Source organism: Sorex araneus, chromosome 3, assembly GCF_027595985.1.
Source record: "Sorex araneus isolate mSorAra2 chromosome 3, mSorAra2.pri, whole genome shotgun sequence".
NCBI lineage: Eukaryota > Metazoa > Chordata > Mammalia > Eulipotyphla > Soricidae > Sorex > Sorex araneus.
This window is the reverse complement of record NC_073304.1, coordinates 223821493-223837387: the sequence shown is the minus strand read 5'-3', so window position 1 is coordinate 223837387 and position 15895 is coordinate 223821493. Positions and strand designations below refer to the sequence as shown.

Genomic DNA, 15895 nt, shown 5'->3' with positions numbered 1-15895 from the left:
TACTATGTGCAAGACCCGAGCCTGGCCCAGATTCCATCACTGACACCGCTCACGTGGCCACACGGCACTGCACCTAACCCTAACCCTAACCCTAACACGGCACTGCAGGGCTGGAGCAGCACCGCACCCTTGGGCCCAAACACTGAAACTCCAGATCACTGGGAGTGAGTGGTCCCGAGCCCCTCTGGGCACCATTTGGAAGGACCCCCCTGTGCACACACACACACAAGAAATAGAGTGGCATATCTTAGCTAAGCAGTAGCTTTGGTGACATCTGCGCTTGGCTTCATCTTTGCTGCTGTCACTGCTCCGTGCTAGGCCAATCCTTCTCAGCTCTGCACTTCACGTGTACCATGTCACTGAGCCTCTGAGACAGCCTGGGCGGCAGGTGCAGGCATGATGATCCTCAATGCCAGGTGAGTGGGGGAGAAAGCTCAGAGAGGCTAAGTCCCTCAGCCAAAGTCACACAGCTTGTACCCGAACGGTACTACAACGGGTAGGGTATTTGCCTTGCACGTGGCCGACCTGGGTTCAATCCCTGGCATCCCATAATCCAATATGGTCGCCTGAGCACTGCTAGGAGTAATTCCTGACAGCAGAGCCAGGAGTAACCCTTGAGCATCACTGGATATGGTCCCCCAAAAACAAAAATACTCCGGATGCCGGAGTGATACTACAGCATTTGTCTTGCATGTGGCTGACCCGGGTTCAATTCCTGACATCCCATATGGCCACCCAAACACCACCAGGAGTAATTCCCAAGTGAACCAGGAATAACCCCTGAGCATTTCTGGGTGTGGCCCCAAACCAAAAGTAAAACAACCTCCGCCCCCTCCAAAAAAAAAAAAAAACCCTAACAAACAAAAACAAAGTGACAGAGCTTGTGACTGACGGCACTGCTCCAGGGCGAACCCCCTCATCCGGCCCACCACAGACTGCCAGGCGAGCCCCAGCTCAGGCCCCTCCCCCGGGGCAGCTCTGACCTCGGTCCCTCCCTTTGCCCCCTACCCCCAACCCCGTCACCTCCACCCTCAGTTTGCTGCATGGCATCGTATGCACTGCATCTTAAACTCCCGGCTTGCTGCTCAGTTTCTCAGTGCTCAGGCCTCCAGTTCAGGCCGAGCACCCTGTAGGTTTGCTGGCTGCATTCCTCCCCCCCACTCTTGGTCCCTGGTCTTATTTCCCCCTCTGGAGTGCATGTCTGGGGGTGTCTGGGGGTGGGCAGCTCCCTCTCCCCACCCCTGGCCCTTCCTCCCTGTCCTGCCCCACCAACGCTCTCGGCAGAGAGGAAGGCCTCAGGGCAGAGAGGGGGAGACTCCGCACTGTGTCCAGTCCTGGAAACGCCAGAGACAACTGCAGGGCAGCCTGCATCCCTGCGGACGCGGTCCCCAGGCGGCCAGCTGTGCACGTGGAGAGAGGCGTGCTAAGGCAGCTCACGCTGCACACGCTTTCCTAGCAAGGGCCAAGCTGCTGCCCATAACCAGACACTTGAGGCTTGAGCGCCTCTGCAGGAAAACATGCACGCTGGGATAAACAGAGACCCGCCAGGTTCCCCGGCCTGGCTCCGGTCAGCACTTGCTTGCCCTGAGAGTTCCCTGTATCTGGACCCAAACTGCGCAGTCGCCGGAGCTTTCTAGAGCTTGTGCTGGCAGAGGGCTGGGTGGGGGTGCGCCCGCAGCAGAGCATGGGCACGCTTGCCAGAGGAGCTTCAGAGGAGCAGCCGGCCAGCCGGGTCCTGATGGTCAGAGCAAGGCAACACCTCCCCGGCACACTTGTCCCCAGGAACCGAGGGGCAGAGGGAACTGGCCTAGCTCTCCTTGTCCCCACATTGTTGCGTCCCACGGGGGCTGAGCAAGCCAGCGATCCTGGCGTCTCATCGACCATGGCAGGGTGAGACTTGGCACTGGGGTGAGCACAGGCCAGCAACCCCCAACTGGGCACCAGGAGGCTTCTTGAGCACCCTTCCTTCCCTCCCTCCCTCCCTCCCTTCCCCCTTTCCACCCTCCTTCCTTCCTTCCTTCCTTCCTTCCTTCCTTCCTTCCTTCCTTCCCTCCTTTCCTTTCCTTTCTTCCTTCCCTCCCTCCCTACCTCCTTCCCTCCCTACCTCCTTCCCTCCCTTCCTTTCTTTCCTTTATTTCCTCCCTCCCTCCCTCCCTCCCTCCCTTCCTTCCTTCCTTCCTTCCTTCCCTCCTTTCCTTCCCTTTCTTCCTTCCCTCCCTCCCTCTCTCCCTCCACCCCTCCCTCCCTCCCTCCCTTCCCCCTTTCCACCCTCCTTCCTTCCCTTCCTCCCTCCCTTCCTTCCTTCCTTCCTTCCTTCCTTCCTTCCTTCCTTCCTTCCTTCCTTCCTTCCTTCCTTCCTTCCTTCCCTCCTTTCCTTCCCTTTCTTCCTTCCCTCCCTCCCTCCCTTCCTTTCTTTCTTTCATTTCCTCCCTCTCTCCCTCCACCCCTCCCTCCACCCCTCCCTCCCTCTCTCCCTCCCTCCCTTCCTTCCTTCCTTCCTTCCTTCCTTCCTTCCTTCCCTCCTTCCTTCCCTTCCTCCCTTCCTTCCTTCCTTCCTTCCTTCCTTCCTTCCTCCTTCCCTCCTTTCCTTCCCTTTCTTCCTTCCCTCCCTCCCTCCCTCCTTCCCTCCCTTCCTTTCTTTCATTTCCTCCCTCTCTCCCTCCACCCCTCCCTCCCTCTCTCCCTCCCTTCCTCCCTTCCTTCCTTCCTTCCTTCCTTCCTTCCTTCCTTCCTTCCTTCCTTCCTTCCTCCTTCCTTCCTTCCTTCCTTCCTTCCTTCCTTCCTTCCTTCCTTCCTTCCTTCCTTCCTTCCTTTCCTTGTTTTGGGAGGGGCATACCTAATGGTGCTCAAGGGTTACTCCTGGCTCTGCACTCAGGAATTGCTCCTGGCAGTTCTTGGGGGGAACATGGGGAACCACGTGGGATGCCAGGGATGAAACCCGAGTTGACTAAGTGCAAGTCAAGAGCCTTCCCTGTTGTGCTATCGCTCTGGCTTTCTGGCTTTCCTTTTTTTTTTTCTTTTTTTTGGTTTTGGGGTTACAACCAGTGGTGCCCAGGCCTACCTCCTGTCTCTGAGCTCAGGGGTCACTACTGGCTAGACTTAGGCGACCATATGGGATGCTGAATCCAGCTTGGCCATGTGCAAGGCAAGCCCCGTACCCATGGTACTATCTCTCCAGCCCACTTCCCCCACAAACCTCTCCATCCCCGGTTAGACATGTGCTGTGGTGAGGGCCGATGCTGCCTCTCTGACATGTCACATTGAGTCTATAAGCAGGAAGCCGTCATCTCAATAGACGCAGTGAGGAAACGGGGTGCAGGCCCAGCCCCGTCACGGACCCCGGGTCACCTGGTACATAGGTGGCCTTGCTGTAACTCCAGACAGGCCAGAGCACAGCCCTGCACGTTGGCAGGCCATGGGCCCGCCGGTTGCAGGAGCCTCTGGGACAGCTCCCAGGAGCCCGCGGGGCAAAGCCTCTGGACTGAGTGTTCTGGAAGGATTTCTCAGCCCTCAGCAGACGCAGAGGCTCCAAGGATGTGCAGTTGAACCCAGCCCAGGAAGACGGGGGCAAAGTTCACAGGCCCGGAGGCGAGGGTCCCTCTGCACTCTGTACGCTTCCCGCACAGATGTGGTGCGTGTCTGCTGTGGGGACCACACCACCTGCTGCACTCCTGGCGTGTGGCTTGTCGACCCGTGCCATCCTCAGTGGGAAGCCCCGTGCGGCACGGGACCCCGTCTGGGTTATTCTGAGACACAAAGCCGCCAGCAGGCCAGGTTTCCCCCCTGTGCTAGTCAGATTGATGTCGGTGGGCCCCACGGGTGACTTTTGTGAAGCAGGGAGGAGAAAGACGGTCACTTTCTCTCCAACCGCCTCAAACACCCGGGACCCAGGGTTACTGGGTCCTTGTCTCGCTCGCGGAAAAGAATTTCAGGAGTAGACAAGCAGTGAAGTAACAGATTTTATTTAGAGGTTTCTGAGGGAAGGAGGAAGGGATAAGTGGAAAGGGAAAACCAGTAGGAGTAACGCGCTCAAGAAAGAACGCGGGCTCCTCCAAGGATGGAGAGAGCTCTACACACATCCTAGCACTGGACACGAAAGCATGAAAGTACACATCTCAAGGGGGGAGATGCGGGCGACACATGTGCTCGGCCACATGGCACAAGCAGCACATGGGCTCAGGCAGCATATGCGCGCACTTCCTTTGTTCAAGGTGGCCTTTATAGGGTTTCTCCAACCTGCCCCCACGTGGGGGCTTCTTCCCAGGTAAAAGTCCGTTGCTAAGGAGGTTACCAGGGGAGGTTGCGAGTGGTGATGGCCTTCTTTGGGGAACCCCCTGGGGAGGGGTCCATTATCCTCAGGGTCTGCTGATGGTTTCTTCCGGGTCTTTTGTTTTCTTGAATCTGCACATCTTAAGAGTCTCCTTCCCAGAGACTCTGTTAAATCTCAATTTTCATTGCCAAGGGCCTTTTCCTATCTACCTGCCTACATCAAGATGGGGACCTGACTCCATCCTCCAGGGGGCTATGAAGTCACTTACTTACACACACACACACACACACACACACACACACACACACACACACACACACACACACACACACACACACACACACACACACACAATTTTTTTGTGTTACCAGGAATTGAATCCAGAGTCTCACCCATGCAAGGCAGTGCCCTCCTTCTGTTGTGTTAATATTTCCGTGAGTAATTAGCAGGGATAGAAGGAGTGGAGGGGCTGGAGTGATAGCACAGCGGGTAGGGCGTTTGCCTTGCACGCAGCCGACCCGGGTTCGATACCCAGCATCCTATAAGGTCCCCTGAGCACCGCCAGGAGTAATTCCTGAGCGCAGAGCCAGGAGTAACCCCTGAGCATCGCCGGGTGTGACCCAAAAGGAAAAAAAAAAAGGAGTGGCTGGGGGAGCTGGGGTCTGTCCTGAGGACCCCTTCTCCGTGAGAGAAGCCTGCAGAGAAGGGCTGTATGAGCAGAGGGAGGGACAAGAGGAACAGCTGCTCGAGGCTCATCTGGAGCTCCGGGCAGGAAAAGTGGCTGTGGGGACACCCTCTGAAGAATGAGGGACACCCTCTGGAGAATGACCGCCCAGAAGCAAGCCAGGCTCTGGGAAACGTGGGGAGTGGAGAGGATGGGAGGGGTGAGCTGGGGTGTGTGTGCATGTGTATATTGCATATGTATGCAACATGTGCATATCTCTTGTGCAGGTGGGCCTATTTTCGCATGTGTGCATGTATATGCGTATGTCTATGTATGTATGCGCAGGTACATAGCCACACTATATATTGTGCATATATAGTGTGCATGCATGCGTGCACCTGTGTGCATATGTCCATGCATGTGTGTGCGTGTGCGTGTCTAGGTATGTGTGTGTGCGTGTGTGCGTGCGTGCATGTACCTGCATGTTTGTGCACATGAGTATGTGTGTGTGTGTGTGTGTGTGTGTGTGTGTGTGTGTGCACAGGCTGCCGGGGATCAGCGGGGCCTGCAGGGATGGGCGGAGAGGTCTGAGATGAAAGCACAAAGGGGGCACTCACCCTGCAAGCGGGCCGCAGCGGAAGCCTGTTATCAGGGGCATCTAACAGGTCTTCTCAGGGCCGGGCCAGTGCTCCAGGCAGGGCAAAGCTTTCCTGGTTCCCAGGCATCTGCGTGAAGTTGGTTGGCATGGACCCTGGTGCCAGGCACTGCTCTCACCCCTCCTGCTCAGGGTCTGGTCATGCTGGCATTAGCTGGTGCCCTGGGAACCGCCAGCCTCGTCCTGTGCCACCCACCCACATCCTGGGATGGCTTCCTCTGGAACCCTCAGACCCTCTGGAGCAGAAACAAAGCTGAGGGGGCGGGGTGGGGCAGAACAAAGCCCGGGGAACCCCCAGCTGATGGGAAAAGACTCCCCCAGCCAGCTGAGGCTCCTCTCTGGGTGCTCCTCCTGCCCTCTACCTCCCAGGATCCCCCCAAACAGGTAGGTAGGATTGGTGGAAGCCGAGTGCTCCACAGACAGTGCTCTTTCAGATCTTGCTGTCTGCACAGCTGTGGATCATTCCTGAATTGGTGCAAAGTTTTCTTCTTCCCTGCTCCTGGGGCCAAAAGGGGGTTCTGAATTGTACTTGTTTTTGTTTGGGGGCCATGCCTGGCAGCGCTTAGGGATTACTCCTGGCTCTGTGCTCAGAGATCTTTCCTGGGAGAGTTCTTGGGGCCCTATGTGGGGCTGGGGGTTGAACCTAGATTGTCCACATGCAGGGCTCGTGCCCCTACCTGCTGTCCTATCTCTCCAGTCCCCAGAATCTCCCTGACGTCAGCCAAGTTCCCTCCGGGCTGTGTGCTCCCCAGGACAGGCGCGCGTCCCGGAAGCTGGCACATAGCAGCTATGTAAGAGAAATACTTTGGACCAGAGACATAGCACAAGGGTCAGGGCACCTGCCTTGCATGTGGCAGACCCTGGTTTGATCCCAGACTCTGCGTATATACTTCCCCAAGCACCTCCAAGAGAAACCCCTGAGCACAGCCGGTGTGGCCAGCAAATGAATGGCTCTTCCCTGAAGCTTACCACATGCAGGCGTGAGTGGGCACTGCTCAGGTGCCTCACGGTTGAGCACATCTGATGTGTGCAGCGAGGCAGCAGGAGGGGCAGTGGCTGGCCCCTGCAGTGTGGACCCCCATGCACCGCCACACCACTGTTTATGTCTTTGTTTGTTTGTTTGTTTGTTTTGCTTTTTGGGTCACACCCGGCGATGCACAGGGGTTACTCCTGGCTCTGCACTCAGGAATTACCCCTGGCAGTCCTCAGGGGACCATATGGGATGCTGGGAATAGAACCCGGGTTGGCTGCATGCAAGGCAAACGCCCTCCCCGCTGTGCTATGGCTCCAGCCCCCTGTTTATGTCTGTTTGTGAGGTGGGATGTGCTCAGGAGCCAGGTGGCAGCCCCAGGGCACTACACTCTGAAGGTCAACACATCCTGGGGGCTAAAAATTGGCGGGGGGGTGGCGCCCAGGCTACAGGGGTGAGTGAGTGTCTGGGTGAGCTCCAGCTCTTCTCCGGAAGGCGGGTCACTGGGACCTGCTAACAAAACCAGTCTCCTGGGGAGCCATCCCATCTGGGAGAACTTTTTTTGCTGCCTTCAAGGTCACCCAGCTGGGACCACTTTAGCTAAAACTGCAGACAGGGTGAGTGATGGCGAGTGTGGGAGCAAATCCAGGGGACCCCTTGAATTTCCTTACTTGAGGGGAGATAAGGTGGCCGCAGAACTTGTCAAGGGGCTCTGGGGTTGAGAGGCAGCTCTCTGTGGGCTGGGGGCTCCTGATCTAGTTGCCAGTTTGACGTGGGCCCAGGGCAGAAAGCAGAAGGCATAGACTGGGGGCAGAGGAAGGATAATGGGCTGATCACCCCCAGGAATAGGGGATTGGGGGAACCAGAGCAATAATACAGTGGGTAAGGAGCTTGCCTTGCATGCAGTCGACCCGGGTTACATCCCCGGAACCCAATACGGTCCCCCAAGCCTACCAATAGTGAGCCTGGAGCACAGAGCCATGATGAGTAAGCCCTGAGCACTGCCCCAAACAAACAAACAAAGAAAAAACAGGTCTGGGGCCTGGGGGGCTGGAAGTCCACTTGAAAGGGTTGGGCCCAACTTCAGGCAGGAACTGAGGCCAAAGGCAAGGGAGGCTCAAGGGGGGGCTCAGGGCCGCTGAGTCACCAGAAACCCAGAGGTGGGAAAGGATCAGCACATTCTCAGATCTGCCCCCTACTGGTCAGCTCAGAGCCTGTCGCTGACCAGCCGGGTGGGAGATAGGGGTAGGGGTCTGTGTTGTACCCCCACCAACCCGCCCACTTTCTGCTCTGGCTGCATGCAGTCTCCAGCACATCCAGAGGCACGGCTCACGCCGGAGGCAGTGGGTGACTGGTGCCGACAGCGGGATCCAGCAGATTGGCTCTTCGGGTCAGGGCCAGGAACTGTGACTTGGGGAGGGGAGGGGCCTATACTTGCTGACCCCAGGCCAGACCGGACGGGGCGCTCCTGCAGTTCCCTGGGTGTCAGGGAGAGGCCACGGGATGGGCCCACACAGGTTTCAGCAGCAGGTCAGGGAAAGGGGCGGAGAGGTTCATAAATATGACGACTCTATTTCTTCAAAGGAAATAGGACTTGAGCCTTGGGGGTGGGAGAGAGAACTCAGTGCTAGAGCAGAGAGCACAGGCTTTGCATGCAGGAGGTTTGGGTTTGATCCCCTGAGTCACTTGGTCCCCAGGTACCACCAGGAGCGACCAATGAGCACTGAACTAAGAGTAGCTCCTGAGCACCACCAGATGTGACCCCAAATCAAACAGAAGTGGAGAAGAAGAAGAAGGAGGAGGAGGAGGAGGAGGAAGAGGAAGAGGAGGAAGAAGAGGAGGAGGAGAAGAAGAACATATCACCAAAAGGGAAACGGAACACGGGAGGTTTCTCTGTGACTTCCGCTGGCCAGCCCCAGGCGCTGAGCACAGCCTTGGGCAGACCAGGGCCCAGCCTGGCCCGAGGCCTCTGTGCGCTTGGCTGCCTTTCCTGACCATTAATCGCTACTAAGTGTCATTACCGCTAATAAAATTAACCGACTTTATACTGGACTCCTGGGGCCATCAATCACAGGGTCCATTACACGAAATTTAAAAAACCAGGTTCCTGTTGATGGGGGGCGAGGGTGTTCGCTGGGCCGGCTGGCCCGCCGGTGCGGCTGAGGGCAGGCTGGTGTCCCACCGCTGGCACTCAGGGCACCATCAGCGTTACTTAGCCCAACCCCGAGCCTTGACCCAGGACTGGCCCGGGGCCAGAGTGCAGCACACTCCTGGAAGACCCAAGAGTGCCTCTCTCTAATTCTCTCCTCCACACTCCGATCCCTTTCCCTCTGTGCACTCGATTCTTTTGCTTTGCACCGGCTTCCTCTGCCCACCTTCTGAGTTGCAGTCCCAGTCACCCGAAGAAGTGGCAAGAAAACAAGAGTGAGCTGCAGAAACTCTAATTCCCCAGAGGAAGCCCTGATTGGCCCGCTGCGGGCCATGTGACCCTCACTGGTCCAATAAGCAGGCCAGAGCAGCAGCTCAGGTGACTGAAAAGGGCCAATAGGGATGACCTGGTAGCCTTGCCTTGGAAGTGGCAGCCTTGGAGGTGTCACTTGTAATTTAAAGGTCCTAGAAACATCCATAAAGTGGTGGGTTAGCATAGGTGACACAATAAATCTAATAGCACGTACACAGTATGTAAAATGTAATTTGCAAAATGTAACTTATAATGTAGTGGCTATCACACCATCAGAGCTGATCGTGTGCTTTAAATGTTCAGATTTCTTTTATTTATTTATTTTTGAGTCACGCCAGCGATGCTCAAGGGTTACCCCTGTCTCTACACTCAGGAATTACTCCTGGTGGTGCTGGGGGCGCCATATGGGATACCAGGGATCGAACCCGGGTCAGCTGCGTGCAAGGCAAACGCCCAACCCCGCTGTGCTATCGCTCCGGACCCTTTTTGCTCAGATTTCTTAACCCCCGCCTTGCTCTCTCATTTGTCCTCTGGTCAACTGTGACAAAGGAGGCCCCAATTTCTGAAACATGGGAGCCGTGTCGGCAGGGGTTCAGGGCCAAGTTCCTGGTGCAGAGAGGAGGGCGTTTGAGGGTTGGGCAAGCTGGACGCAGCCGGGGCGGGTCTCCACAGCTGGAGTGGACACGGGGTTCTGCGCGGGACCCTCAGGGGTCAGGCTCAGGGGTTTCCTGCGAGGCTGTGGGGAGGAGTTTGGGGTGCAGAGCCGGTAGACTGGAAATTTACTCATTTTCCGTCAGATTAATGATTAACGGGCCCCTGCTCTCACCCTGTCTGAGAGGGAAGCCCAGGGCCAGGCTGGGCTCGAGACCGTGATAGCATCAGTCTCTCCGCTCTGAGCTTTCGGAGATAAGCGCAGCGGCTGCACCCAAGGAGCTGAAACCCAGAGGCACTTTCTGGGCCCTGGCCAGGAGGGGCAAATAGGCGGTGTGGCCTCCGGCCAGCTGTCCTCACAGGCGGGTGGATGTAAACAGGAGCACTCTGCCCCCCGCTCCGTGGAGCGTGGCTTCTGCTTCGACCTCTCTGTAGTCTGCAAGTGGAAGTGGCCAGCGCCCCACCCCCGCAGCTCCTGGAGACTCACTCGTGGTTCCACCTGACATGTTCCAGAAAAGCGGCTGCTTCCTTTGGCCGGGATCATGCCCATGCCAGGGTGCGGGGTGCAGGGCAGAGAACGTTCAGAGCTAGGAGATGCATCTCACCCACGGCCTCAAGGCAGCGGGCAGGCAAGGGCTAACTCTCTCCACCTCGGGTGCGACCACCAATCTGTGCCTCACCCTGAGATCTTGGAAAGCCTGCCCACATGAGAGAGAAAGCCTCTCGCAAGAGGAAAGGGCTTTGAGACCTTGCAGCTGGCAGGAAGGGGGCGGGGGCCTCAGGCTCCAGGTACTGTGGCTGGTGCAATTCAGGTGTTCCTCTCGCAGCCCGAAGGGCAAGGGTTGCAGATGAGGAAACTGAGGCCTCCTGGGCTCACAGCTGGGAAGAGGCAGCCAGGCTTCGAGCCGGGGGGGCCTGGGCTCTGCCCTTGTCTCTGGCCAGAGCAGAGCAAGTGTCTGGAATGGATGCGGGTGTACACTCAGCCCCCTCCTCCCCCTCCATCCTTTCTGCCCATCCAGGTGTCCTTGCTTCTCTCACGAGGCGGCCTGTGATGAACTTGCTCTTGGGCATTGTGGAACCAGTTAGGTGTGGGGTTGCCAGGGCAGCAGTGCCCCTGGAGGCAAAGACGGTGCCAGGCAAGGTAGCAGCCTGTGCTCAGCGCACCTCCCCCCCACCCCCCCAAAGGCGGGAGCCACGTGAGAAGGTGGTGAGCGAATATGCAGGTTCCCAGGGCCCAGGCCTGAGCAAAAGAATCCTAATGGCCGGTTGTGGATGCGGGAATCTGTATTTGGGGGAGGTTGGGTCACACCTGGCAGTGCTCAGGGGTCACTCCTGGTGGTGCTTGGGGATCACTGCTGGTCAGTGCTCAGGGATCACTCCTGGTCAGTGCTCAGGGATCACTCCTGGTGGTGCTCAGGGATCACTCCTGGTCAGTGCTCAGGGATCACTCCTGGTGGTGCTCAGGGATCACTCCTGGTCAGTGCTCAGGGATCACTCCTGGTGGTGCTCGGGGATCACTGCTTGCAGTGCTCAGGGATCACTCCTGGTCAGTGCTCAGGGATCACTCCTGGCAGTGCTCGGGGATCACTGCTTGCAGTGCTCAGGGATCACTCCTGGTCAGTGCTCAGGAATCACTTCTGGTGGTGCTCAGAGATCACTCCTGGTGGTGCTCAGGGATCACTCTTGGTCAGTGCTCAGGGCTTATACTTCTGGTCAGTGCTCAGGGTTTACACTCCTGGTGGTGTTTGGGGATCACTACTGGCAGTGCTCAGGGGACCAGATGGGGTGCTGTGATTCAAATCAGGGTTCACTTGTGCCAGGAAAGAGCCTTAACTCCTGCACTCTCTCTCCCCGGGAATCTGTATTTTTTTTCCAGTACAATCCCAGGTGAGCTTTGAGGACAGACGTGCGGAGCAGGGGAGGGGAGGACCGTCATCTGGTGTCTGGCTTCTGTCTGGGCCCTTCTCTGACCTTCTCAGCACCTTGAAGACCCTCTCCAGAAAACAGGGACCTCCCCCCTGGGGCTGCTGGGCACTGGGGAGCCCTGGGCGCCCCTCACCCTGCTTGCCCCATGTGCCTGGGATTGTCCCCAGGTCCTGCCCCCTCACGCCTCTCAAGCTCACCCCTGCTCCTCTCCGCCTCCTCTAGCCTGACCGGACGGGAGGTGCTGCCGCCCTTCCCGGGTCCCGGCACCGCGGCCGCCTCGGCGCAGAGCGGGGCCCACCTGAGGCAGTGCGACCTGCTGCAGCTGTCCCGCCGCCAGAAGCAGCTGTGCCGCCGGGAGCCGGGCCTGGCCGAGACGCTGCAGGACGCGGCCCACCTCAGCCTGCTCGAGTGCCAGTTCCAGTTCCGGCATGAGCGCTGGAACTGCAGCCTGGAGGGGAGGACGGGCTTGCTCAAGAGAGGTGGGAGCAGGGTTGGTGAGGAGGGTTGGGCAGGAGGAGTGGGGAGGAGGGCCTGGGGAGGAGGGTCTGGGGAGGAGGGTCGGGCAGGAGGAGTGGGGTGGAGGGTGCTGGGGAGGAGGGTTTCGCAGGAGGAGTGGGGAGGAGGGTCTGGGGAGGAGGGTTGGGCAGGAGGAGTGGGGAGGAGGGTGCTGGGGAGGGCTCAGTGGGTGGGAGACAGCCTGGGATGAGGGGAGGAGGGAACTGGGAGGAGGCTGGCCCGCTCACTTCCTCGGTCCCTGTGGCCGCAGCCGACAGGAGAGTCTGGCTTGGTCCTGGAGCACCCGGGCGAGATGGGTGGGTGTCTCCATCCCGCCTTCAGCCTCCTCCATCAACATGTGCCCCTGTGCATGCTTGGGCGCACACACACATACACGTATGCATGCACCTGTGTACACACACATGCACACACATGAGCACACACATCAGAGCACGTGCGTGGCAGCGGAACGCATCAGCAGTTAGCCAAATGTCACGTTCCCCGAGCCCTCGTTCCTGCCCCTTCCTCCCACCCTTGTCCCGTCCGCCTGTGCCTCACGTCAGGGCAGCCGGCAGCGGCTCACAGTGGTTTGCCATGAGCCAAACCCGTCGTCGTCCTGTCAGGCCTGCTCACCCTGCGAGGCCAGCCGGCCTCTGTGACTTGGGGCACGGGGGACAGCGCCCCAGATCCACTGGCGAGCAGGTGGGAGGGAGGGAAGCAAAACTTGCAGTGGCCTCCAGGAAGGCAGCTGGTCAGTGTGGGACTAGTCAGGCAGGAGCCCATGGCCCCCCGTCCTGGGTTCCACTCCAGAGCAGGCAGCAGAGCATGACGCGGGGAGGGGGTCCTGAGAAGCACACAGCCCCATGGGGGCAGATTTGAAGCCTCAGAAATAGGCTGGTCCTGGGACCAGAGAGATAGGATAGCAGGTCGGGCGCTCGCCTTGCATGCGACTGACCCAGGCTCATCCCCGGCATCCCACCGGGTCCCCCCAGGAGTGATTCCTGAGTGCAGAGCCAGGAGTAAGCCCGGAGCATCACCGGGTGTGGCCCCCAAACAAAACAAATGGGCGGGTCCACTTGCTTCCAGTGAAGATCAGGGTCCCTGTGGGCATGCTAGGATGCCCTTGTCACTTGCCTTTGCATGTCTCTGTCCTCACTGAAGTGGACGCAGGCACTCTGGGGACCAGGACGTCCCCTTCCCACCTCCCTGTGCGGGGCCAGGCTGCAGCTCCAGCAACAGGGAGCCACTTGCCTCCCTTGTGTGAGGCCTCAGATTCCACCGCTGGCCCCGGCACTGCTGGGCACGGCCTGTCTGCAAAGAGCCCCCCAAAGAGCCCCCTTGTGACTTCGTGGGGTTTCAGTGGGGACTGGAGGCTGTCCTGAGCCCAGTGCTCGGGGTCCCCCGCCCTCCCCGCACCTACTCAGCGGCCCCCCCTCCCCGATTCTGACACAGGGTTCAAGGAGACGGCCTTCCTGTACGCGGTGTCCTCGGCCGCGCTGGCGCACACGCTGGCCCGGGCCTGCAGCGCCGGCCGGCTGGAGCGTTGCACCTGCGACGACTCGCCGGGGCTGCAGAGCCCGCAGGCCTGGCAGTGGGGCGTGTGCGGCGACAACCTCAAGTACAGCACCAAGTTCCTGAGCCACTTCCTGGGGCCCAAGCGCGGAAGCAAAGACCTGCGGGCACGGGCGGATGCCCACAACACCCACGTGGGCATCAAGGTGCGACAGGCCCCCAGCAGCCCCTGCACGTGCCACGGCAGCCCCCCCGCCCCCCGAGGCCCCCTTCAAACCAGCGCCCCTGGGCCTGTGTGTGCGCGGGATCTGCCGGGTGGGCGGGTGGGCGGGTGGCAGGGGGACACAGACCCCTGTCCTGAATGGGGTGCCCCACCCCGGAGGTCCTAGGGGGTGAGGAAACTGGGCTCTGCTGCTCCCGGGGAAGCAGGGCCCTGAGATGGGGGACGCTTAGCAGAGGCCACAGGGCCGGGGGTGGGGCAGAGCCGCTCATCTCCCGGCAGACAGGTGGGGAGTGGCGATCTCCCACCCTCGGGAAAGCAAGGGCTGCTCCTGAATTGGCGAGAGCTGCACTTCCGGGCTCCGTGATGGCAGCTGTGCCCCCTCTGGGACGCGGGGACAGGCCCACGGTGCTGATCCTGGGCTACATGGCTACTAAGGCACCTGGGGGGCGGCTGGCGTCCCACCTGCCCTGGTCAGGTGCTCCCCTGTCCTTGCCCCTGCAGCATCGACCATGAAGGGGGAGAGGGAGGAGGGCGCTGATAGGGCCCCCGGATGACCGTGCCCTCCCGCCTCCCCCGCCTCGCAGGCCGTGAAGAGTGGCGTCAGGACCACGTGCAAGTGCCACGGCGTGTCGGGCTCCTGTGCCGTGCGCACCTGCTGGAAGCAGCTCTCCCCGTTCCGCGAGACGGGCCAGGCGCTGAAGCTGCGCTACGAGGCCGCCGTGAAGGTGTCCAGCGCCACCAACGAGGCCCTGGGCCGCCTGGAGCTGTGGGCCCCCGCCCGGCCGGGCAGCCCTGCCAAGGACCTGGCGCCCCGGCCGGGAGACCTGGTCTACATGGAGGACTCGCCCAGCTTCTGCCGGCCCAGCAAGTACTCGCCGGGCACGGCGGGCAGGGCGTGCTCGCGGGAGGCCAGCTGCAGCAGCCTGTGCTGTGGCCGCGGCTACGACACCCAGAGCCGCCTGGTGGCCTTCTCCTGCCACTGTCGAGTGCAGTGGTGCTGCTACGTGGAGTGCCAGCAGTGCGTGCAGGAGGAGACGCTCTACACCTGCAAGCACTAGGCGCTGCCCGCCGCTGGCCGCGCGGCCAGGCCCTCCCTCGGGCAGCCTCCCGGACGCCACCCAGCCCACGTCCGGCTACCCGGCTGCCCCTCAACACTCAGCCAGGAGCCGCGGCTGAACACCGAGACCCAGGGTCCCCACCCTTGTCGAGGACTCAGGGCAGCGGGACAGGAGGGGCGTTGGGGGTGGACACGAGCCCCGAAGGTCTGGGATGAGTGTGGAGTCCGTGAAGACCAGGAGCAGGAGGCCAGGGCTGCCTTTGGTCTGCCCTGTGGGTCAGCCCAGCCCCTGGGCCTGGCTCAGGCTCCCGGGAGTCACTGGGTCGCCGTTGTTGTGGCTTTGCTGTGTTTGGGATGGAAGAGGAGCTGGTGGGATGGAATGGGAAGTTCTCCGGGCTCGACCCGCCTACTGGTGGCGCCGGAGTCCTGTAGCCTTGATTCAGGTTTTCAAACTTGCCTGGGGGGAGGAGGCCTCTGTGCCCAGGACGCCAAGTGACCCAGACCCACTGGCCAGGCTAGGTCATACCCCACGGGGAAAAGACAGCGGGGAGAACCAGTCCCGAGGGGTTCAGCTGGGGCAGTGAGGCCGAGCAGGGACACAGTGACTCCTTCTGCTTTCCCTGGTCCGTGGAACTTTTGCTCAGGGGGCAGAAGGCAGTGACAGTCCCCACGGTGGGGACACAGCAAGCTTGGTTTCTGGACAAGATGGTGCCCACTTCGCTCAGTTCTTAGGAGAACCGGGTTGAGCTTGCGTCCACTTCCTGCCCGTGCTGGAAGTGACCTAAGTCTCTGCTCTGGGACCCTTCACTCCCTCCCACCCGATCTCTCTAGTGGTCTCCACTGTGGGACAGAAGTGACCTAAGAGTCCTTAGATCTCATGCTAGTATGAGAGGCAAGAGCCTGGAGCTTGCACACACACATGCACACGCATGCGTGTGCATGCACACACACACTCATGCACGCATACATGCACAGACACGTATACACACACATGCATGCGCACACACACAC

General features: G+C 59.9%; 1 protein-coding gene across 1 annotated transcript; it reads left to right on the top strand.

Annotated features, from left to right (window-relative positions):
• Positions 1 to 396: 396 nt before the first annotated feature.
• Positions 397 to 14885, top strand: WNT9B (Wnt family member 9B). The gene is made up of 4 exons (XM_055132267.1): positions 397 to 416; positions 11820 to 12076; positions 13545 to 13810; positions 14412 to 14885. Exons 1-4 carry the CDS (start codon positions 397 to 399, stop codon positions 14883 to 14885), a joined length of 1017 nt encoding a protein of 338 aa, XP_054988242.1.
• The last annotated feature ends 1010 nt before the right edge of the window (positions 14886 to 15895 follow it).

Coding starts and splice junctions, on each gene's coding strand:
- WNT9B (XM_055132267.1), top strand. CDS start 397: ATGATGATCCTCAATGCCAG. Junction 12,077..13,544: donor GACGGGCTTGCTCAAGAGAG/GTGGGAGCAGGG, acceptor ATTCTGACACAG/GGTTCAAGGAGACGGCCTTC. Junction 13,811..14,411: donor ACACCCACGTGGGCATCAAG/GTGCGACAGGCC, acceptor CCCGCCTCGCAG/GCCGTGAAGAGTGGCGTCAG.